The sequence below is a fragment of the Urocampus carinirostris genome, chromosome 7 (assembly GCF_059441175.1).
Source record: "Urocampus carinirostris isolate Australia breed hairy pipefish chromosome 7, RoL_Ucar_1.0, whole genome shotgun sequence".
Taxonomy (NCBI): Eukaryota; Metazoa; Chordata; class Actinopteri; order Syngnathiformes; family Syngnathidae; genus Urocampus; species Urocampus carinirostris.
In genome coordinates, this window is record NC_142355.1 from 37,104,683 (window position 1) to 37,129,953 (window position 25,271).

The window sequence follows — 25,271 nt, forward strand, 5'->3', positions numbered from 1 at the left end:
GTAACGATGCAGGTGCGATTAGGATAAACAATCCGTTACACGTCTGAAAGCGCAGGTGCATAAATTAGATGAATGAATGAATGAATGCATGCGTGAATAAATAAATATCAGAGTTTATCACGAAACCAAATCTACTTGATAATCGGGCCAGCACTTATTGCGAATTTTAGATTCGCCATCGGCAGTTTCTCGCCGTGTCGAAAGTGTGACGATACAGGTGCGATGCGTCACCCGAAGGTGCAAGCATACAAACCCAACAAACAAACAAAATGCATACATAAATAAAACAGTATGTCGCAGAACCGAATCAACTCTACAAATAAGACCAGCGCTAATCACAAACAGCCGCCAACGTCGGATTCGCTCCTTGTGACGATGCTGCAGGTGCGATGCAGCACCTGAAGACGCAGGTGCAATATCTCAACCCAACCCCCCAAAATGCATACAAAAATAACAAAATAGAAGGAGGAACGAATGAATCAAACTCACCGCGCATTTCCTTCCCAGGTAGCCGAACAAACATTCGTTCTCCTGCGGGGTCAGCAGCAGCGAGCCCACGTTCGCCACCCGGCGAGGCGTCGGCTGGCTGTTCATGGCTCCCTCCAAAAAATGCACTGCACAAGGTAACTATCCTCCAGAAGAAAACAAAAATATGTCTAATAAACAAGGCGATTTTACACGACGATGTCCATGCGGGCCTGCAGCGGCCACCGGATCATCGCCGCTGTCTTCGGAGGGCACCCAAGGACCCAGGGAGGAGCTTATCTAAAACGATGTAATCCCTTTTCTAATAAATAAAAAAAAAGCAAAAGCCCCTTAAGAATTATCGGACTTTCAAAAAGAAACAAGCGCCTCTCATCGTTCAAAGTCAAGCAGTCTTGGCGCTGCGTTGATGCGACAGTTATGCCGAGAAAGGCATCCCTGCCGAGAATTGCGTCCCCTGTCGCGGGAGCGCGCACACGTCACTCCCGCCACTATAAGCACTTTTACCTCGTTTTATCTCACTTTTATGTCACTTTTCGGGTATGTAATGGCAAACATATATCCAAGACCACTTCGTCTTGCATTTGTTGGGAATGTAATGCAACTTAAACCATTCTGTCTTGTATTTGTTGTGAATGTAATCGAACGGTAATGCACACCAAATATAAACCACTTTTGAGCAGGTAACGGGTTTATTTTGACTTTTTCGACTCAAATCGCTCGTATTTAAACTGTTATGCACTCTAACATAACGCTTATTATGCTGAAACGAACTGTCAAGTCATCAACAGATAAACGGGAGACGATCGGGTTTGATTTCTTCTCATCGTCAAACGAAGACGTAACACGTCGATAATTGTATTTTGTATTTGACTTGAATAAACAGATCATCGTGTGCCTAATATTGTCACAGTAACGGTGTCATTTATTTTTTAGTACAAATAATCCAACGTCAACGTTTATTAGGTATAAATGTAAATAATGATGGTGGGAGGGACCTAAGAAGAATTAATTATCACTAATTACTGTACATTAATTGCAGTATCAAAACATAGCCTACATTATATGGTAATTTGTAATACACTAATGGTTTAAATCCTTCCTCTTTCTTTTTTGTCAGACAAAGTATTTGTGTTTTGGTTCCTTCAGAAAAGTGTTTAAATAGTTTATTCCTTCAAATAAACATTACTATTCTCACACTGCTTATTTCTTCTTTACCTATTTGCAGTCCTTTAACGAAGACGATCACATGTTTTTTTCTCATATAAAATGTCCCTTTTAATTTCATAAAATAATTTAAGTAAAAATGATTGGACCATTTGGTTTTTAAAGATATACATGATTCGTCCTTGGGTAAGACACTAAACCCCTAATACCCCCAATAAGCAGGTTAGCGCCTTACATGGCTGCAAGGCCGCTATTGGGAAATGTGGAGCACATTGTAAAGCGCTTTGGGAAGTCATTGACTTGAAAAGCGCTATATGAATGCAGATCGTTTCATTTCCCTGATTAATCAACATTATAATTCTTGCTTGAGGGGTTTTATGTGACCAAAAAGGCACCCCTCTTAAAACAGGTTCAGTTGTATCCAGCGAGATGTGCTTTTCATTGTGAGGATATGGACCCACCACTAGTAACCAGGGTAAATTTCATGGACCCTGCGACTTTCATAGCCAGAGATAGATGGGGGGTGCATTTCTCGGCAGTCAAAAATGCACCCCTCTTAAAACAGGTTCAGTTGCATCCAGCTAGGTGTGCTTTTCATTGTGAGGATATGGGCCCACCACTAGTAACCAGGGTAAATTTCATGGACCTGCGACCTTCATAGCCAGAGATAGATGGGGCGTGCATTTCTTGGCAGGCAAAAAAGCACCCCTCTTAAAACAGGTTCAGTTGCATCTAGCAAGATGTGCTTTTCACTGTGAGGATATGGGCCCACCACTAGTAACCAGGGTAAATTTCATGGACCCTGCGACGTTCATAGCCAGCGATAGATGAGGGGTGCATTTCTTGGCAGCCAGGCTGTTGCACTCAAGCTGGTCCCTCCCACCAGCATTATTTACATTTATTAGGTTGACGTTGGATCATTTGTACTAGAAAAAAAATGACACCGTTGCTGTGACAATATTAGGCACACGATCTGTGAAGCCCTTTGAGACTCTTCGTGATTTAGGGCTATACAAATAAAGATGACTTGACTTGACTTGATCTGTTTATCAAGTCAAATACAAAATACAATTATCGACGTGTTACGTCTTCGTTTGACGATGAGAAGAAATCAAACCCGATCGTCTCCCGTTTATCTGTTGATGATTTGACAGTTCGTTTTAGCATAATAAGCTTTATGGTAGAGTGCATAACAGTTTAAATACGAGCGATTTGAGTCGAAAACGTCAAAATAAACACGTTACCTGCTCAAAAGTGGTTTATATACGGTGTGCATTACCGTTCGATTACATTCACAACAAATACAAGACGGAATGGTTTAAGTTGCATTACATTCCCAACAAATGCAAGACGAAGTGGTCTTGGATATATGTTTGCCATTACATACCCGAAAAGTGATATAAAAGTGAGATAAAACGAGGTAAAAGTGCTTATAGTAGAGCGAGTGACGTGTGCGCGCTCCTGCGACAGGGGATGCAATTCTTGGCAGGGATGCATTTCTCGGCATAACACCGTCCAACATGGCAACTACAAGGAGCCTACCAACGGCGGATAAAAGAGGGGAAGTGTCGGAGGTGACTAAAGTCACGTTAAGACATATAAAGACCAATACTGGTGTGTATATATTCTCTGCTCAATAACAAGAGTATTTTAGATCAACAAAAATGTCGTAAACTGCGTCCTTTGCCCCTATTTTGTGTGTTGTTTTTAAACAAAAGTGGTACGGTCCAAGGACTGCAGCTCTCTGCGGAGGCAAATTAGAGGAGGGGCTTGCTAGTGACGTCACTTGCCCAGTCCAGATGGCCGACGGTTCCACGCAAATAAAGCCTCGAAAGTCTTGAAATATTCATTGTGCATTGTCTTCAACTGCTCACCTAATAATAATCGAAATACATGCTACTATAACTACTAAAATGTGTGATTTTATTCGCTGAAAACGCTTTGTGTTGTGTAAAACTGGTTGATAAAAAATACGTATTGTATTAATATGTATAAAACACAAACTATGAAATTTCATATTCCTATATCTTTTTAAAATGTAATTTCCCGTCGTCACCTTTTGTCACGATCGTGCAACCAGCGATTAAAGACAGAGAAAGGAGGGATGGATAGACGCGTAATTGGTTACTATGGCAACGTGTAAACGGAAGCGATGCACAGTGCTGAAAGAAACCGGCTGACATCTCGCTCAAAGTTCAAAACATAGACCAAACGTTTGAAAAATAATGTCTGAGCAGGAAGATGACGTTATAGTTCCTTCAGAATCTGAAATTAAATCGGGGTGTGAGGAGAACCCCCAAGAAGCAGGGAATAAGGACGAGGTACAACCAGGAACTAGCACATTTGAAGACCCAGGACAACCCAGAAATAAAGATGAAGCTCTACCAGGAGTTAGCACCTTAGAAGACCCCGGAAAGGAGGACCAGGCCTTAGCAGGAACTAGCACCTCTGAAGACATAGAACCCAGAAATGAGGACGAATCCCTCCCAGGACCTAGCACCCCCAAGGAACAAGAAGAACCTAAAGATGAGGACCAACCCATAGCAGGAACTAGACCCTCTGAAGATCTAGGACAACTCGAAAATGAAGACGAGGTCTTACAAGGAACTAGCACGTTCGACGACACAGGAGAACTCAGAAATGGGGATGAAACCCTACAAGTAACAAGCATATCTGAAGTTCTAGGAGAACCCAGAAACGAGGATGAGATTATACCAGGAACTAGCACCTATTTAGACCCAGGGGAAGCCAGAATTCAGGATGAGGTCCTACCAGGACCTAGCACCTCTAATGACCAAGGACAACTCATAAATGAGGATAAAGCCCTTCCAGAAGCAAGCATCTCTGAAAACACAATAGAACCTACAAATGATGAGAACCAAGGACCACAAGAGACCAAGGACCCGAATGAAGTAGACCAAGAAATTGGAACCTTATCAGAAGGAAAAAGCTCAGAAGACCAAGGAAAACTCGGAAATGAGTCTGACGAGAGTTTTTTAGTAGAACACTCTCCCGTGGACCAAGATCATAGGGCTGAGGAGAATCGGGGGTCTTTAGGAAGAGGAAGGACCTCTGAAGAATGTGAGGAGGAGCAGGCTTGTTGTTCTGGACCAGGTGAGCATAACATTCGACAAATATATGTGCACTAAAATCATGCCTTTATTAGATTTTACTAGCTTAAAAAGCCTCACGTGTATGAATTGATTTCCCCGATATATTTTTTTCATTTTTGACTAGCGTGGCAAAACAGGCGTCAATTGTATTGATCCACATACAGTGTAAGTCCAGAGTTGTATCCATCCTTATATTGTGGATGCCACAGTTGTATTCCTCTATAATTGCCACAATTGTATTCATCCATGTACAGTATATTCCTGTTTCAAACCAGCACACGTACTTTGTTTGTTTTTAAAAGGGTCATCAACCCAGCCGAGAAAATCACTGGCGGGTTTCTGCCCAGTCTGGAGGACATTGTCATGATTACATGTTTACCCTGGAGTGCAATGTCTAGTCCTGTTGTAAACAACGTTATCGATGACAATACAGACAATTCTGATTCTAATCTCCAGACGACAAGAGCAAATCGCAGGACGGGACGGAGACGGAGGCGGAGCCCACTCGGCCACAAAAGGCCTTCCTGGGCGGCTACAGAAACAAGCTAACGGGCGCCGAGTACCATCACGCGGCCGCCCAGACGCCGCGGAGGTGCAGACCGGGTCGTGGATTGGACGTGGTCAGCCGGGACGCTCAGGTAGGCTCCGGTTTAGCCCCGCCCGCGACGGCCTTCTGACGGCGTCTTCCCCGCAGACGGCGGAGCGAGTTTCGTGGACGCAGCAGTGCGCGGCTAGCGTGACCACGCAGATGACCAGCGTGGGATGCTACATCTCCAACGCAGACGACAAGCTGCTCAGTCCGAGACGCTACGTCACGGCCGACGAGTATCACCGCACCAGGCTGGATGCGGTCAGTTGCCCTCGTGCTGTCACGGGATGCTATTACACCTATGCACAACATGGTAGTGAGGATCGAAAAGTCAAATAAAGGGGGATAAAAAACTATAGTCATTACAAAAAGTACCCCAGATAAAACATTTCAATAAAAAAATAATACATAGTAAGAACCAAAGTTCCCTTTAAATAATTGTGCATTGCCCAGATCTCCTCAGCACACAAGAAAATCTATCCAGCGCATAAAAATCAGGGCTCGAAAGTGCAAATTTATCCAAAATGACAGTGTATGCGTGCGGTCCCTTCTCAAGGTTTCTTCACTTTCCTTATGTTGAGGTTTTTGAGTTTTCCCTTGTTTCATGTCAGTTTTAGATCAGGGGATGGTGTCATAATAGTCTGTGGTATGCAATAATCTTTGGTCTGTGCAGCCCTTTCAGACTCTGTGATTAAGAGCGTCACAAATAAACATGACTTGACCTGACAGTGCATGCAGGGAAAAAAACTACACGGGTTCCCTTGCCGGTGTGTTTAACATGCGGTATTTTGAAGTCAATGTCGAAGTTGCACAAAGTTCAGCAAAGTCAGTAAAGTTTTTCGAAAACAGGCTCTTTCCACTCGGTTAGCTAAAGAGTCGGCTGTTTTAGCTCCCAAACGTCTCTTCAGACTGTTTACGTCGCTTTAATCCATATATTAAGAATTATTATGTTAAACTATACTCAAAATGACTTAAAAGGGGGGGGGGGGGGAATAGAGCAAAACGAATAATAATAATCATAATAATTAGAATGTTAGAAAAAAAGCAAATTAAAGAAGAAGGAAAAATAAGGGGGAAAGAAAGAAAAGGAAAGGCAGGAAAAATAAAAAGAGAAGAAAGGAAGAAAAATAAGTCAAATGCCTGGAAAAAAAGAAAAAAGGAAAACAAAAGGACAAAAAGCAAGAACAAAAGAAGTAAAGAGCTAGGGAAAATAATAAGATAAGAAACAGAATTTTCTTTCTCTCTTTTTTTCTTTCTCTCTCTTATCTAATAGTCCGGTCCCCGAGAGTGTCACAATCACATGTATTGGGAACACCTGTGCTCAGGTTTTTGGCGCCAACAGCCAGGACAGCTGATTGGCGCACCCTGCACATTTAAATCCCCAGCTTCCGGTAACACTTTGTCCGATTGTACTCACGCTGCCTGTTGCCTTCAGCTCAGTAAGCCCGTACCTCTGATTCTTTGCCTGCTCCCTGTTTTCTTCTGATTGATCTCCGTTGCCGACCCGTTTCTGTAAATCTGCCCTGCCGTCTGACTCCTGAACTCTTTTGCGAACACTACGATTATGCCTGTCCGCGACCATTCCCGCCATTCAAGTTCCGTCAATCTGCCAACCAACGGATCGAAGAATCCCACCTTGTCATTTCCTTTCTTTGAATAAAACCAAGAAACGAGCGCAAGTGATCTCAGTCTTCCTTTCGTCCTGTCTGACAGAGAGAATGTTTGTTCTCTGCTGTGGCCCCCGAGTTAAAATGAGTTTGACACCCCTGCACTAGGCCAATGGGGATCTAGATTAGTGGTTGTCGACTGGTCTGATTTCGGAACCCACCATTCCATCCTCATGACAAGCTGAGTCCTAAATCAAGGAAACAATTCCACTTCACAAATTATTCGAATGGAAGGATTGTGCAGTTGAATCAGAGATAGTAGTCTCTCTCTCTCTCTCTCTCTCTCTCTCTCCCTCTCTCTCTCTCTCTCTCCCTCTCTCTCTCTCTCTCTCTCTCTCTCTCTCTTTCTCTCTCTCTCTCTCCATCTATCTATCTATCTATCTATCTATCTATCTATCTATCTATCTATCTATCTATCTATCTATCTATCTATCTATCTATCTATATATATATATATATATATATATATATATATAATATAATATATACATGATGTGACTGAGCTGCTCCCGCTCATTTGGCGCCAACTGCTGCGGGTTCTGATTGGCTCCCTGTCACTATTTGAACCCAGTCCTGTCTGTCCCCAGTTGTCAGTCCGTCAGCGAACCTCTGTTTTTCCAAGGCAAGCATTTTGACCTATGACTCCCGCCTCTCTCGTTTTTGCACCCGTTTTTCCACCTGTCCGTTCCCGATCACCCGGTTTGTCTCCGGTTCCGAAATGTTTACGACCCGTTTTTGATCCCGACCACAATTTTTGCTCTCCTGTACCAGCTATCGACCTGTTTTTCCGTCCTCGACACCGCCATCTCTCCCTCCAGAAGATCCACTTCTGTATTCGTACCACAAACTGATTGTGTGAGCGGTTTGTTTCCTGCGTCCAGGGAGCACCGGATCGCGGGCGCTGCCCGTCCTTTTTCTATCAATAAACCTGTGTTTAACGCTACGCATTTGGGTCCTGATTTTGTTCTGGTCGTGACAGACATTGCATATAAGCAACCCGCTAAAACTGCTTTATCAATATCTGTATATTATTTATTATTGCAACATCCGTTGCAGCCTGGTCATCCAGAAAGAGGGGTTACCCCATGTGCGGTCCCTTCCCAAGGTTTTCTTCATTTTCCCCATGTTGTTCCTTGCCCTCATTTCAGTTTTAGATCAGGGGATGGTGTCATAGAAGTCTGTGGTTTGCAATAATCTGTGGTCTCTGCAGCCCTTTGAGACTCCTTGTGATTAAGAGCGTCAAAAATTAACAAGACTTGACTTGACATGTTTTTGAGTTTTTCTTGCTCTCATGTAGGTTTTAAATTAGGGGATGGTGTAATAATAATCTGTGGTCTGTGCAGCCCTTTGAGACTCTTTGTGATTAAGGGCCAAACAAATAAACAGGACTTGACTATACCTTTTTATATTTCCTTTGTATACATTTTTCTTCTCAATTTTATTGGGAATGAATGCATATTAACCCCCCCCCCCAAACACATATATATGTTTGCGACTATTTCCACATCGTGTTAACAAATTTAGTGAAAATCTGAGAAAAAACAAGTCCAAAATCTATTAAAATCAAAGCCTCGATATTGTTATTGTGGGCAGCTGTCATTAAGGAGGGTACCAAAGAGGTCGCAGGTTCGGTTCCCATCTCCTCCGAGTTAAATGTCAGAGTGTCCTTGGGCAAGACCCCGGACCCCTTATCGGAGGTCCTCAGTGACTGATGAAGCGCTTTATATAAAAAGTCCTTTTACCGTTTTCTGAGCCGGTAACAGGGTGCCTCCCGCAGGTGATCCGGCTGCAGGCGCACACCCGCCGCTGGCTGAGCCGCCGGGCGGTGGAGCGTCTCCGGAGCGAGCGCGACCGGCGGCTGGCCTGGTTGGACCTGCAGGAACGCCGCAGACGGCAAGAACGGGCCGAGCAACTGCGGGACTGCCACAGCCGATGGATGCAACCCAGGAAGAGGGAGGACCTCGACCTGCTCTACAACGCCTTGGAGAGTAGGTAGAACAACTTTCAGGTCTTTTTCTGTCCGTCTAGATTCTTTGTCCTCTGCAAGGACCCGCTACACATGGTTATTATGCTGCACACCAAAAAATCCGGACATTGAAATGTGCCTTTACGACGGTCGTTCCGGTGGACCAAAGTGCTTTAGAGTAGATCCTAAAAGGCAATAAGTAAAAAATAAAAACCATAATGTACTATTAAAAGATCAAAATAGTGTTGTCCATACTAACGGGTTTTAAAAGCCATCGTGAAGAAATGTGTTTTTAGCCTGGATTTAAAGAGGCCCGGGTTGTCAGGACCCACTTGCGTAACGTTTACCACAAGTTTTATTGAAGGAAAGAGGAAAGGGTGCGCCCTCGATCCGGTGTTCGCTCTCGTACCCGGCTTGTGATCCGAACACGGAAGTGGATTCTCCGTAGTGAGCGATGGCGGAGTCAGAGGCAGAAAACTGGTCGGTAGCCCGGACCAGGAGAGGAAGACGTGTTCGGGGTCGGAAACGAGTCGTAAGCCGGGACGGGAGAGTAGACGTAGTCGGGCACAAAAAGAGGTCGTTAGCCGGGACGGGAGAGCAGACGTGGTCAGGATCAAAACGGATCGTGGCCAGAAACAGACGGGGGCAAAAACAAGAGAGGTGAGAGTCAGGGTCGTAAAAGGGCTTGCCGTATAAAAACAGACATTCGCAGACGGACTGACAAAAGGGGACAGATAGGAGTGGGTTTAAATAGGGACAGGGAGCCAATCAGAGTCTGCGGCGGTTAGCGCCAAAGGGGCGGGTACAGGTGTTTCACATCGGTAATCATGACACGGTCTTAAATAAGACGGTAGATGGTAGTTTATATAACAAAACAATAGGTCAGAAATTTTTTGAAACTTTTTAAAAAACTTAAAAAATATATATTTGTTGTTTTAAGATTTGACCCCAAAGTTTTTTCTTTTTCCTTATTTTAAAAATTGAAAATACTAAATAAATGTATGCTACGTTTTATTGCCCAGATGTTGTTTTTTGAAGGCTCGAAATGGTAATGGCGATCGAAAATTGGAATTCTTGATTGCATTACTTTAATTTCATCAAAGAAATACCGTAATTCCTAAGTGTTGAATTGACGTTAAACATATGGAGTTATCTTACATTAAACGTAGGCATTTTGATATTAGTGTCATGATTACCGATGTGAATCACCTGTGCGTGCTCATTTGGCGCCAACCACTGCGGGCTCTGATTGGCTCCCTGTCCCTATTTAAACCGAGTCCTGTCAATGTCCTGTTGTCAGTCCGTCTGCGAACCTCTGTTTATACAAGTCAAGCCTTTTTGGACCCCGACTTCCACCTGTCCCGTTTTTGCTTCAGTTTGTTTCCGGCTACGACATGTTTTGATCCCGACCATGTCTGCTCTCCAGTCCCGACTTCTGACCCGTTTTTGATACCGACCACGTCTGCCTTCCCGTCCCGACGTATGACCCGTTTCTCATCCCGACCACGTTCTTGCTCTCCTGTCCCGGCTATCGACCTGTTTTTCCGTCCCTGACACCGCCTTCGCCCGCTACGGAAGATCCACTTCCGTATTCAGATCGCAATCCGATTGGGAGAGCGGATTGCTTCCCGTGTGCAGTGAGTATCGGATCGCTGGCGCTGCCCTCCCTTTCAATAAAATTTTGAGACGTTACGCGATTGGGTGTACCTGTGTGCTGGTCGTGACAAATAGGCTAACATAGCTAATATAGATATGATATAAACATGACTTGGAAAACGGCTGCAATTGGCGTTCGTATTATTTCCCTTCTCAAAACACGTTACCGCGGCAACGTCGATTGTTTTGGTGCGTTTGCTCAGAGTGGAGGAGCGACAAGGAAGTTCGCATCAACGAGACGCTCCGAGGAACCCAGAGGAAGGCGGCGCTGTGCTCGCTTCTGGAGCAGGAGACACAATATATCGCCACCATCGGACGACACGGCATCGCCATCACCAGCAACAACTACAACAAAACTGTCAGGAAGTTCCTGGACAAGGTCAGTACACCAATACACCAATACCCAAAGTATAACTCTACATTTATACTACACAACTTGAAGTAACTGACATGTTTGGCTGCTATCTTAAAACCACGGAAGAATGATCATTTAGCCAAGGTAGCTTCTCCCGGTGCTGCTTTTAGCGGCTGACCCCGAGTCCCGTCATTTAGGGATCCTCCACTTTTTCCACTGTTTCCTTCTCTGGTCACTCATGTTAGCCATTTGCCTGCAGACTACAGCTCACCACTATTTTTATTGTTAGCTGTGCCCGCTTCATCCTTCGGTGTCACCACCTTCCAAAGCTGGTCATGCAAGCAGATGTCACTGAAATTTATCTTTCAACTCATATCCATCTTTTTCCCGCTGTTTCCTCCTCTAGCCACTTGGTTGCAGGGCACAGCTACCCACTGTTGTCATTGTTAGCAGTTCCTGCTTTATACTTCAGTGTCACCACCTTCTTTAGCTGTTCACGAAAACAAACGTCGCTGAATTTTGTCATGCAAGCATCTTCCACTTTTTCCCGCTGTTTCCTTCTCTAAAAACTTGGCTGCAGGCTATAGCTCACCTATATTTTTATTATTAGCTGTGCCCGCTTCATGCTTTGGTGTCACAACCTTCCAAAGCTGGTCATGCAAGCAAACATCACTAAATTTTATCATTCAACTCTTATCCACCTTTTTACCCACAGTTTCCTCCTCTAGCCACTTGGCTGCAGGGCACAGCTAACCACTGTTGTCATTGTTAGAAGTTCCTGCTTTATCCTTCAGTGTCACCACCTTCCATAGCTGTTCACGCAAACAGACGTCCCTGCATGCAAGCATCATCCACTTTTTTCCGCAGTTTCCTTCTCTAACCACTTGGCTGCAGGCTATAGCTCACCATTGTTATTGTTAGCTGTGCCTGCTTCAACCTTCAGTGTCACCACCTTCCAAAGCGGGTCATGCAAGCAAACGTCACTGAATTTTATCATTCAACTCTTATCCACCTTTTTTCCCCGCTGTTTCCTCCTCTAGCCGCTTGGCTGCAGGGCACAGCTAACCACTGTTGTCATTGTTAGCAGTTCCTGCTTTATCCTTCAGTCTAGCCACCTTCCATTGCTGTTCACGCTAACAAACGTCGCTGAATTTTGTCATGCATGCATCATCCACTTTTTTCCGCTGTTTCCTTCTCTAACCACTTGGCTATAGTCCACAGCTCACCACTATCGTTATTGTTAGCTGTGCCTGCTACATCCTACGGTGTCACCACCTTCCAAAGCTGCTCCTACAAGCTTATATTGTTCTATTGTATCACTCAAGCATCATCCATTTTCACCAGTTTATTTTTTAGCTACTCATGTTAGCCACTTGGCTGCAGAGTACAGCTCGCTACTATTGTTATGGTTATCTGCTCCTGCTATATATTTTGGTGTCACTGCCTTCCAATATTGGCAACACAGGTGAACGTTGCTGAGTTCTAGGATTTAGGCATCCTTCACTTTTTTCCACTGTTTCCTCTCTGGCCACTCATATTTGCCACTTGTCCACAGGCTGTGTTTAACCAGTATTTCAGTTTCTTTGTGAAGATAAACTTTCACTTGCAGTCTTTTAATGGCCTTTTTAGTAGCCTCTCCCAGCACAAACACCAGCTCTGAGCAACTCCCAATTTTTTTTCTTTTCAGCCGCTCCAGGGATAGCCAGCTGGCTTGGTATTTTGTTTTAACTGGTAGTTTGGCATCATCTTTGTCTTAGTACAAAACACTTTTAGTCACCATATAACGTCCACAATGAGGGACGACACCCATTTTGAGTATCCGTACGTTAGCATTAGCGGTCATTAAAAGCTGTTTAGAGGTTCAATCCTGGAGCTGACGGTGAGTTATTTGTGTCAGTCTTCGGCACCTCATCAGTGGCGGGGGGCGGACGGTCGCCTGATCCAGATGGACACGCCCGACACAATCCGGGCCAGGGAACTGGGCGATCTCTACGACTGCGTGGCCATGTCGCCTATCAGCCAGGAGCAGAGACTTCACGTCCTTCTCTGCCTCAAGCAAACTGTGGAGGTAAACGCAAAGACCTTTTCTTGTGCCTTTTCACATGTACAATATGGCCACCTCCGCTTTGATCGTAAACCAACCACCGAACGGATCTCAATTGTAGTCTGTTTTCGGTCTGTGGATTTTCAGGTGGGGGGGGGTCCGTGGTGACACTAAAAAGGGGCTTAAAACCGTCCAGCAACGAGATAAAGATGTCCCTGATATTAATGTTCAGCACCAAGACCACGTTCACATTATTAAATATTTCAAGTCATAATGTTTTTTTCATATCTTTTTTCTAACATCAATAATGCATTTAAATTTTAAATATTTGTTTCCAATTATTTTCCCTATTTAACCACCAACCCCCAAGGACTTAAGTTAAAGGAATTGAAAATGGGTATGTGCCTTTTTTTATTGTACAATTTTATAAATATCTTCTCTTTTTGTCATTTAAAGAAAAATTCACCCAGTGCAAAAAAGCAAATTTTAAGAATTGAGAAAAAAAGTTTTTTTTTCTGTATTAGACCCATTTTTGAATTCTACAGGATATTAAATTAACATTTTTCATGCGTTTTCTTTCTTTTTGTGATGGTGATTTGTGCAGTCCTGTTTGGGTTAAGGGTGTTACAAATAAACGTCATTTGACAATTAAAAAAATATTCTCTTCACTAAAAAATTCTGGGAACAAAATCTTTTGCGAAACACTGTAATAATCCTATATATAGTGTATGAAATAACGTCTGCCTGGACGCCCGGGACGTACAACTTACAAAACGTCTCCGCCCGAGTGGGCGACAACTTTTCAAGAAAAAAAAAAAAAAAATTTCAAATCAAACGTTTGCTTTATTCCGATTTAGAAATCTTCGTTCGGTTTGGAAAATGCGGAATTTCGGTTCGTTTAGCAATTTGCATACTCGGCAGCCAATCAGAAGCCTGCATCGAATAACTTCGTGCTTCCGGACTTTCCCGAGCTTAATAAGGTCGTGCATTTGGATATCATTTTCCATAGTAGACGCACAGAGAACACAAGAAAAATCGAGAAGTGGTTAGGAATCAAGCCAAAACCTCAGCACCAGAAGAGACATTCAAAAGAAGCTAATAAAATTGATGACGCTACAAAACGTAAACATATATTAAAAGCATCGTGGAATGAGGAGTTCACATGGCATGTAGCAGACGGCTTAAAGCAAACATGGCATGAATGAAGATGAGTCAATACAGGTACATACTGATGGCCGATGGAAAACAGCGATGTAATATCCATAAAATGATCTTAAGTGTGTTTGCACCTCTTCTGTCATGACTATCGATGTGAATCACCTGCGCCCGCTCATTTGGCGCCAATCGCTGCGGGTTCTGATTGGCTCCCTGTTCCTATCCAAACAGTCCTGTCAGTCCGTCTGTGAACCTCTGTGTATACAAGACAAGCCTTATTCTACCCTGACTCCCACCTGTCCCGTTTTTGGTCCCGTTTGTCTCCGGCTACGACCTGTTTTGATTCCGACTACGTCTGCTCTGCCGTCCCAGCTTACGAACCGTTTCTGACCCCAACCACGTTTTTGCTCTCATGCCCCGGCTATTGACCTGTTTTTCCGTCCCGACACCGCCATCGCCCGCTACGGAAGATCCACTTCCGTATTCGGATCACAATCCGATTGCGAGAGCTACTTGCTTCCCGCGTCCAGCGCGCATCGGATCGCAAACGCTGCCCTTCCTCTTTCAAATAAATTGTGAGAAAACGTTACGCGATTGGGTCTACCCTCTGTGCTGGTCGTGACATCTTCACTGCACAAAACACGGATAAAATATAAATTAAAACATAACTGATTATTAATGAAAAAGGAAAAAACCTCAATTGAGAGAAAATATGTGTTTGATATTTTTCAAATCACCTTATTCTATTATGACAAAAAATAGAATAATTATTTATAAATATATTTGTTTTCATTTTTTTTTCACCTTTTATTTGGTGGTTGTGTTTTGCAGGAGCACCCGTGCCCACTGACCCGAGAGATGGTGGATCTGATCACCAGGGAGGAGGATCTGATGAGGCGGCAGGTGAAGACCGCCAATCTGGAAGGTCTGAGGAAGCGGCTCTGCACCTACTTCCTGCAGTTCATCCGCACGCCGGGATTCAACCCGGAGGTCGCCAAGCACCTCAAGGTCAGAAGTGAAAATCCCAGCCGGTAAATCGGGCGGCGGTTAAGACGGAGATGCTCCTTGGCAGGTCCCCCGGAGCCCCTCGCAGCTGAGGAACGATGTGTTCCTGTGCCACGGCTGCCAGCGGCACCTGGGCTCCTCCCACTTTCGATCCTGCGCCCGGGCTCACCTGAGCCGGCGCTGCCTGGACTGTGCCCGGCTCAAGAACATCGCCGGCAGCCGAGAAGACTTCTCTTGCTACAAGAACATGCTCAAGAGGTTGCGAGATGGGGAGCTGCTCCTCAGCAAGGACAACGTGGTCCCCTTCATCCTTCAGGTCCAAAAACAAGAAACCCTGCATTCATTCTTTTTGCCTTTTTATATTTTTGATTAAGGTATAGCACAAAAGAACATCAATCACTAATAAACATACGGAAACATAACAATATTTGCACGAAAAACAGCTGTACAATACTGTCAGGACCAGATTGGAAACAGGACCCAATTGCATAGGTTTTATTAAAGGAAAGAGGAAGGGCTGCGCCCACGATCCGGCGTTTGCTAGGCGCGGAAAGCAAGTCGCTCTCGTACTCTGATTGTGATCCGAACACCGAAGCGACTGATGGCAGTGTCAAGGACGGTAAACAGGTCGATAGCCAGGACAGGAGAGCAAAAACGTGTTCGGGATCACAAACGGGTGGTAAGGCGGGACGGGAGAGCAGACGTGGTTGGGATCAAAAACGGGTCGGAACCGGAGGCAGACGGTAGCAAAAACGCGACAGGTGGGAATCAGGGTCGAAAAAGGCTTGCCTAGTATACACTGAGGTTCGCAGACGGACTGACAACAGGTGACAGATAGGAGTAGGTTTAAATAGGAATAGGGAGCCAATCAGAGTCCGAGGCGGTTGGAGCCAAAGGAGCGGGCACAGGTCATTCATCGGTAATCAAGACACAATACAATAGTATAATACGTAAACATGTGCCCAAATAGAGTAAGCTGACCCAAATTTTCAAGTGCCATCCTGATTGAACCTTATCTTTGTAGGAATGACATTTCACATCAAAACAAGAAAACAACCATACCCCAGAAAACTAAATTAGAAAACAAAGAAATTAAATGTTAAACTTATGCTAGTATTCTGTAACACAATACCCCAAAAAAGCACGTGATATATTGATATTTTGTCATGAACCAGAACTGGATCAGGACCCAAACGCGTGACGTTCTCACACAAGCTTTTTATTTGACGGGAAATGGGGAGTCGTGCACGTTAGGCAGCGGTCTGGCGTGAAAGACAGGAAGCCAGAGATCGACGAGATCGATTCCAATTGCCCGAGTTGATATCGGACCGATGGGGTCGATACCGGACAGGACGGGACAGACAGGATAGATAATCAATCAGGATATCGAAAATAAACAGGAAAAACTAGATGGGAACGAAAACTGGAGAAAATAATAAACAGGACAAAAATAGAAACTAAACGGAAAACTGATATCAAACAGGACAAAATAAACGGGAACAATACCTGACAGGAAATACCAACAGGAACAGAACCGAGTCGAATACCACCTCTTGTGGGGCAGAAGTTCATTGACGGGCAGACAAAGGAAGCGTGATAGCGCTGAGCTTAAAATAGACTAAAAGCCAATCTGTTAACGAGCCGCAGCAGGCGCCCCACAGGCGGGACCGATTGGGGGCTATGGCAACTGTGACATCTTTATTGTATTTGGCAAATATACATGTAGCATATGATTTTTTTTTTTTTATGTAAATGAGGGACATTTTAAAGGTGAGGTGCATCATTTGAGATATGCTTAAAAGGTTGAAAGATAAATAGTTTCTCTATTAAATATTTGTGAACAATACAACTGAGTTCAAAGAGCCCTTATCCTTTCATTTTCCAATGTACATATCTGCTTTTAGAAGAGCTGTTTGGGGCACATTAGGTTCAAGGAATGGGGGGCTGAGGGAGTGCTGGAGAGTGACATCACGCTCATCTCTGCGGGTTTCATTTTTTATTTGTCAATGTATCAAGAAAATGGTGAAAGTAAGAAAAGGCCTTTTTATAGTACAGTTCAAATGCCAACCCTAAAAAGATGAAAAAAGAAGAGTTTATTCTAGTGCATCTAAACAATGCACATACTTGCACACTCATCACAAATGATCTGAGGCTGCAATGATGACACAAGCCAAGAGATGGCGCCAAATTTAAATTGCCCAGTTCTGTTCAGTCCCTTCAAATTGATAGAAATGAGGGACATTTTTAAGGTTAACATCTAAATTGTTTCAAAAATAAATACTTTTTTAATGTTTTGCAAGAATATTGGACCTTGAAGTTATGGGTTCCCCGGGCACGCTTTTTTGCATTGTATACTCATAGAATGTAACTTTCACTTTATCTGCAGGTGGAGGATATCCGCTACCTGGTGGAGGTGATCTGGGGCTCGCGCTCGGCCCTGAGCGGCAACAGCGACCTCTTCAGTTTGGTCCTGGTCCGCTGGGACCGCAACAAGGACTGGAGCCCCTGGAACTGCGTCCTCCTCTGCAGAGACGAGACAGACGCTCACCTCCTGGTGGAGGACCTGGTCAAGGTAGACGGCGTGAAGAAATAGGATTCCTTTTCTATTTAATAGATTGGCCCTCTATCTTTTAGACTTGGCTTTTTATCTAAAATAGGAAACTGGCTGCAGTAGAATATAATTCTGATAGTTGGCTGAGTGAAAACTGACAGCAAGTTTGTTGCTCAGGGGTGAAAATTGTTTTATAGGAGTAGCAGCTCCAAAACTGCTGGTTTCCGCCAATTATTTCACGCACCGCTAGAGGGAGCTCCAACACGGCTTCAGGAATCACTCAAAAGGAAAGACCATTCCATTCATATGAACAAAATAAAATGTATAAATACCTACAAATATATGCCATATGCATAAATGAACACATACATACTTCACGTAAGACCTAAATGTATGAAAAATCAAATGTATTTATATATTAATGGCTTTTGTCATTTATTCATTTCGGTATTGATTTTTTTAAATGTATTTCATCACAATAAATTTGAATTCAAATGAGGGGGCAGGTCAAATTGAGCTTTTCAATTGTAGCAGATTTTTTCATCACTTATCAACCAAAAGGGCCTCCATATTGTAATAACATTTTGCCACAACTCAGTACACAAAGGAATACAGGACAAAACAATAACATACATAACAAAATATACAACAAAATACCTGATAAAATAAATGATGAAACACACTACAAAACAAACTTGAAAATAAAAATCAAAAACATGAAAAAAAAACAAGTTGAAGTACACTTCAAAACACATGACAAATACATGATAAAATCTATCTATCTACCTTGGTCATGTCCCTCAAGAGGGATGACCGACAGCAAGACAAACACATACAATAACAAAGAAAATAAAAGGGAAAATAATAGCAAAAAAAACACACACAAAATCTTTTGGACCATGGCCAACCCAATTGCCCGAACACCCAAACAAGTTAGGCACCTCGGCACCTAAGTTCGTCATGCTTTCGTCCCTCAAGATGAAATGGGACACAAGAAAGCGGCCATGTCACTCGGGTCAGGGTGACACAACACACTCTTTTGTTCAACAGCAGGGCCCGAAAGCTTTCACTGGTTTACCCCTGCCGCATCATACGGGTGCCCTGCCCATCAGAGTGTGACACAACACACTCTTCTGTTCAACAGCAGGGCCGACAGCTTTCACTGGTTTACCCCTGCCGCATCATACGGGTGCCCAGCCCATCCTTAAGAACGCGTCCATAATCCCACTATCCTTTCACAACACCTCTCCACTCCTTTCTATCACCAACAAGAGCTCTAGCTTCCACCAGATTTAGACCTCTTTCCTGCAGTGCACTCATAACACCATCCATCCACGTCAATCGCGGCCTTCCTCTTGGTCTCCTTCCATTGACTTCTGCTCTGTAGATACTCTTCAACATTCCCTCCCCATCCATCCTCTCTATGTGTCCAAACCAACCGAGTACTCTCTTATCAACACGCTTGCTCAGTTCCACGACTACTCCAGTTCTGTCTCTCACAATTTAATTTCTCAATCTATCCAATCTTGCCACTCCTAACGATCTCCTCAAACACTTCATCTCAAAAACATTTAATTCTTTCTCAAATCTGCGTTCAGGCTCCAAGTCTCTGCACCATACAACACAGTCGGCACAATCACACTCTCATACAGTCCCCTCTTGACATCCATACTCATACTCTTGTTGCTCATCACTCTCCTCAGAGCACCCAAAACCTTGCTTCCTTGATTCACTCTGTGCAATACGCACTCCATTCCATCAACTGCAGCCACATCACAACCCAAGTACCTAAAGCTTTCAACTTCTTCCAGCACCTGTCCATGCAACCTGATTTCTATCGTCATGCCCACTTCATCACCTTACTCTTCCCAACATTGACACATAACTTACGCATATCACATACTCTTCCAAACTCTGTTACCAACCTTCTCAATGTTTCCTCAGAATCAGAATCATCAACATGATAAAATACACAACAAAAATACACTTAAAAATAAAAAAAAATAAAGAAAACATGAAAAAAAAACATGATGAAGTACACTGCAAAACACACGACAAATACATGATAAAACAAACAAAATACACTGAAAAATAAACAACAAAAATGACAAAAAAACAGGATAAAATACACTAAAATACACATGACAAATACAAAATAAAATATACGACGAAATACCTGACAAAATACACAACGAGACAAAATATACAACAAAAGAAACCTGACAAAAAACATGATAAAATCTACTACAAAACAAGATAAAATACACAACAGAATACACGCTGAAACATATGACAAAATACACAAAAAGATTTACTTCAAAATAAACAATAAAAACATGACAAAAACATGGAACGGGACTGTCTTGAAACGGGTCGGGAAGCAGGAAGTAGGAACTCATTTGCATAGACGATCTGTCACTTTAATTGAGAAAGAAAAGTTGTCCAACACACAAACGGACCAAAAACAAAACAAAGCAGGCTCAAATGCAGGCAAAACTACAGACTAGGCTTTTATCGGGATTAAACAGAACTTGCAGGAATCTCTCAGAATGTTACACCGAAGTGCAACAAAGTCCAACAAGCACAACAAGAATAAACAGGTATCAAACAGGCATGAACAGGTTTTCAACAAGGCTAAACAACAATCTGGCCAAGGGCAGTTCCAAAAGGCATGTTTAAGTACCCCTAGGAGTAATCAGGAAATGCAGGTCAGCCGGTGTCAAGGGGCGGGGCCAGCTAGGCGCCATGACAACCGTGCAGGACATGACAATGATGAATACACGACAAAATACATGAAAAAAACACATGACAAATCACATGACAAACGCGCGAGAAGATACACTTAAAAAAAAAACATCATAAAAAACACGAGGAAATGCACAACAAAACACATAATACACAACAAAAAAGACAACATAAAGCTTGAAAAATCCTCAACGAAACACATGACAAACGATAAAATACACAACAAAACACATGACAAAGACGACAAAATACACGCAGAATATGCGAAATAAATACATTAAGAATACTAAATAAAATACACAATGAAACATACGACAAATTACATGACATATTTCAGGACATAATAAAGAACAAAAATGACTAAATACACCATGAAAAACACCAAAATACATAACAATTATACAACAAAATACACAATAAAATATACAACAAAATATAGGACAAAAAACAAAATAAATACAAACAAAATGCATGAATAAATCTAAAAAAAAACATCGTTGCAAAGTATTAAGGATTGATAGTCAGAATATTTAACAGATCAATACTTTAAAATTAAGTTGTAATAAATCTACTTATAACATTCATTGCATGTGTATAACATCGCTGTTTTCCATCGACCATCAGTACAGTATGTACCTGTATTTACTCATCTTCATTTAAGCAATGTTTGCGTTGCGTCGTCTGCTACAAGCCACCTGAACTCCTCTTTCCACGATGCTTTTAATTTACGTTTAGCGTCATCAATTCTGTTCTTCTTCTGAGGCTGAGGTTTTGGCTTGATTCCCAACCACTTTACCATTTTTCTTGTGTTCTCTGTGCGTCTACTTAGGAAAACGATATGCAAATGCACGACCTTATAACGCTCTGGAAAGTCCGGAAGCACAAAGTTATTCGATGCAGGCTTCTGATTGGCTACCGAGTATACAAATTGCCAAACAAACCGAAATTCCGAAATTTCCAAACAGAAAGAAGATTTCGAAAACGGAATAAAGCAAACGTTTGATTAGAACGGAGACGTTTTGTAAGTTGTACGCCCGACGTAAAAGATGCACGCCCTGGGCGTCTGGCCAGACGTTATTTCAGACACTGACATTGCATTTCTGCCATATATTTAGGTATTAGGTGACTTTTAATATTTCTGCAGTCATTCATCTAGGTGGTATTTGTAGATGTTTTCAGGGTTCCTACAGCTTGAGGCAAGTTAAATTCAAGACTTTTTCAATGCCTTTTGGAATCATCTTTTAGATCAAGTTGACAATGACATTTTGGTTCAGTTGAAAAGTTGCATCTGAAAAACAGCACTCTTTAAAGTTTTAGACATGGAAAACAAGAAATAAAAATGATTCGCACAGTACATCAGTCAAAGTTCAGTTCAAACATATGTAACCTCGGTGTAACCGTCCCACCAAGGATCCCCATTCAGGCTGGACTGGAAGATGAGGCTTTTATTTCAGTTACGTGAGCAGCACGCCAGAGACTGCAATGAGCGACACAACATAAACACACCTTGTGGTTAGCTAGCACCTCCGCTGGTTATCAATATCGTTAGCAGTGCGCTGGAGACTGCTCAAAGCATATCAAACTAATAGTTTTCTTTTCAGTTGACATACAATACAGTTCAGAAAATCAACCATTACAATAATTTTAACATGCATTTTAACAAGATACTTCTAACAAATGATCGTACAGGGGTTTTAACTTTTACAATGAATTCAACTAGACATTTTTTTAAATCCTAATTTTAACTAACATCATCCTTTTTCTATATTTGTGAAAACAAATAATTACAATAACGAGTGTAAAAAACAGGATCAATTTACCTGCAATAAGCGACACAACATACACACAACATGTGGTTGGCACCTCCGCTGGTTCTCAACATCTATGAGGCAAATTAGCATTTCAGTCCAGTACAACGTACGAAAAAAAACATAAACGGCGACAGAACAAAACAAAAATAAATCCGAACAGCTTGACAATATCAATTACATTACCGTGTATGTTGCAAGATTTGTCAGTTGTGGTTTTAATGTTGTCAGTTAACTTTTTGCGGAGCACCAAAAGATCGTGGCTTACCGTTGGCGGCGCGCTGGAGTCTGCTAACAATATTCGCCTTCCAGTCATAAAATCAGAGGCTAAACTTTTTTTTTTCTAATTGAATGAATAAATGAAAACTTTATTCGAACATCAAAATAAAAAACAGAACAAAAACAATAACTCAACAACAAAATAACATTACATCTTCCCCACCAAATATACCAATGATATAACAACAAATGTTAATGATTTTAATAATAACAGTTTTGATATAAGAATAGCAACAATAACACAAAGTTAACTAGACTCACTATTCCCAATCTCCCGCACTACTCATACCCCATACCCACCTCATCTCTGTATTCCGCCTAACCAGTGAATAGTTGGACACCGTTTGATCTCGTCTTGCAATCCATTCCAAAGCTTGACTCCACACACAGACACACACATACTTTTCCTAGTGGTTCTCACATTTGGGATTATGAATTCACGACAGCCACTTAAGTTATAATTTCCCTCTTTCCGAATCAATAATTTACAGATGTTTTCTGGCACTATGTTTTTGCTGACCTTAAATAGCAGTTGTGCAGTGAAATTTTTGACTAAATCATCTAATTTTAATCATTTGGACAGCAAGAATAAAATATTAGTATGATCTCGATATCCAACCCTGTGTATGGTTCTAATTGCACGTTTTTAGATAACAAAAAGGGGCTGTAGCAAGCTTTTGCAATTATTGCCCCAGACCTCTGCACAATATGTTAAGTATGGAAGAACCAAAGAACAATATAATAATTACAATGCATTATAGTTGAAAAGAAATTTGGCTTTATTAATTATTGAAATGCTTTTAGATACCTTAGATTTTATGTGTCTGATGTGTGTTTTCCAACTTAATTTATTGTCTAATATGACCCCTAAAAACGTAATTTCTGATACAATGTCTATTGCAGCACCATCCATTTTTACTTCTAAATCTTGATTTGCCTTGCGATTACCAAAGAATATTACTTTGGTTTTATTTAATTTTAAAGATAATTTATTTATATCCTTCCATACTTTTAGGTTATTTAGTTCACAATTAATACAGGTTACCAAATCAATATAGTTATCATTTGAATAGAAAATGTTAGTGTCGTCTGCAAATATTACTATTTTCAATAGTTTTGAAACATTAAGAATATAGTAAATATATAAATTAAATAACTTTGGACCCAGGATAGAACCCTGTGGTACTCCACAACAGATGTCCAAGCATTCAGATGACAGCTCTCCCATTTTCACATATTGCTTCCTTCCCGTCAAATAACTTTGAATCCATTGCAAAGCCACGCCCCTGATGCCATATCTTTCCAGTTTTTTTAACAGTATATTATGATTAATGGTATCAAATGCATTTTTTAAGTCAATAAATACCCCAAAAGGGAATCTTTTTTTTTCCATGCTATGAGTGATTTCTTCTACTGCATCAATAATAGCCATTGTTGCTGATCGGTTTGCTCTAAAACCATATTAACTTTCATTAATCAATTTATCTTCTAGTCTATTATTGTAAAGTTTCTCTAATATTTTGGAGAACTGAGGAAGCAGAGATACCGGTCTATAGTTTGTAAAAATGTGCTTGTTTCCATTTTTGTATATTGGTATAACCTTTGCTATTTTCATTTGATTTGGAAATTTGCCTGTTAGAAATGATAGATTACAGATGTAGGTCAATGGTTTCACAATGCTATTTATAATTTGCTTAACTAGTACCATATCGATGTCAAAACAAGCCATGGACGTTTTGTTTTTGCAGTTGTTAACCACGTCTAAACCTAAACTAAACCTTACCCCATACCAGCAGGTGGTGCTGTTGAACTCGTCATTGCAAGACACTTACACACAAACTATACAAACATATTTCAGCAGGAATATCAACAAAACAAAAGTTATTATTACACCCGTTACACATATATAAATCTAATTAAGTAGTTCCCATTTTTAAGACTTTCAGAAATGGAATTTAAGACATTTTAATGTCGATTAAGGCCTTATTTTTAGAATCATGAATTCAATGCATTTAACTTTTTAAGGATGCGCAGGAACCCTCATGTATTTGCGTTTAATTCTACACATTGCAGAATCGCTCCTTCATAAAAATTGGAGAACGTGGTTATGCGTTTGACACATTGTCAATGAATGTCACTGCAAATGATTTGTTTTTAGAAAAAAATCGTAACAATGGAAGCCACTTTTTTATCCTGCAGGTGTACGACGTCCCGGTGGTGCGCAGCATTGAGCACAAGCACCTCCTTGCTCGCCGGCACTTCGACCAGATTCCCGCCATGGCCGCCAACTCTGCCAAAGCCGCCGCCGCCAAACGTGGGGGGCGACGCTTGTGAAACGGCGCCACCTGCTGCACCGGAGGATTCGTCTTGGACTGCATAGCATAAAGTCAAGTCTGTATGTGATAGTTATCTAAATATAAATATTATAAGTGAACACGTCAATAAAATAATTTGAAATGAGTAGAGTAATTGACCATATGTGATATTTCACTACTAGATGTCGCTGTAACTTGGAATATAACTGAATCACATGCCAAGGACGCATGAAAGATACCATTATGGCAAAAATTTGAAGCCCACTTCCAGATTCTCTTTGCTAAAAACAAGGAGCCATTGACAGCAAATGAGCCAGCTGGAATCACCCGGAGTGGCTGAAAAGAGCTCAGTGCAGGAGTTGGTCTGAGCTGG

At 42.0% G+C, this 25,271-nt stretch overlaps 2 protein-coding genes across 5 annotated transcripts in view; one reads left to right on the forward strand and one right to left on the reverse strand.

Annotated features, from left to right (window-relative positions):
- wasla (WASP like actin nucleation promoting factor a) overlaps positions 1–953 on the reverse strand; it is a 29,804-nt gene extending 28,851 nt beyond the window's left edge. Inside the window, exon 1 of the mRNA XM_088340831.1 lies at positions 490–953. Coding sequence (XP_088196957.1) covers positions 490–594 — 105 coding nt within the window. The 5' untranslated portion in view covers positions 595–953. The remainder of the gene's footprint in view (positions 1–489) is intronic.
- iqub (IQ motif and ubiquitin domain containing) lies at positions 222–25,043 on the forward strand. 4 transcript variants are annotated; one of them, XM_088340829.1, is made up of 11 exons: positions 222–410; positions 508–623; positions 5,220–5,401; positions 5,458–5,613; positions 8,797–9,007; positions 10,845–11,020; positions 12,894–13,064; positions 15,027–15,203; positions 15,268–15,516; positions 17,587–17,772; positions 24,783–25,043. In XM_088340829.1, the coding sequence occupies exons 2-11, from the start codon at positions 593–595 to the stop codon at positions 24,915–24,917; spliced, it is 1,674 nt and encodes a 557-aa protein (XP_088196955.1). In that variant the 5' UTR covers positions 222–410; positions 508–592; the 3' UTR covers positions 24,918–25,043. The 4 variants fall into 4 exon arrangements, with proteins under 4 accessions (XP_088196955.1, XP_088196956.1, XP_088196954.1 ...); XM_088340830.1 differs by lacking the exon at positions 222–410 and having other exon boundaries at positions 474–623; XM_088340828.1 differs by lacking the exons at positions 222–410; positions 508–623 and adding an exon at positions 3,770–4,764 and having other exon boundaries at positions 8,797–9,011.
- The last annotated feature ends 228 nt before the right edge of the window (positions 25,044–25,271 follow it).

What these genes read in the sequence shown, in the direction of transcription:
- iqub (XM_088340827.1), top strand. Translation starts at nt 3,876, where the DNA reads ATGTCTGAGCAGGAAGATGACGTTATAGTTCCTTCAGAATCTGAAATT. An exon ending in ACCGCACCAGGCTGGATGCG is followed by an intron (nt 5,614 to 8,796) that starts GTCAGTTGCCCT and finishes TGCCTCCCGCAG; the next exon opens with GTGATCCGGCTGCAGGCGCA. An exon ending in TGGTGGAGGACCTGGTCAAG is followed by an intron (nt 17,773 to 24,782) that starts GTAGACGGCGTG and finishes TTTATCCTGCAG; the next exon opens with GTGTACGACGTCCCGGTGGT.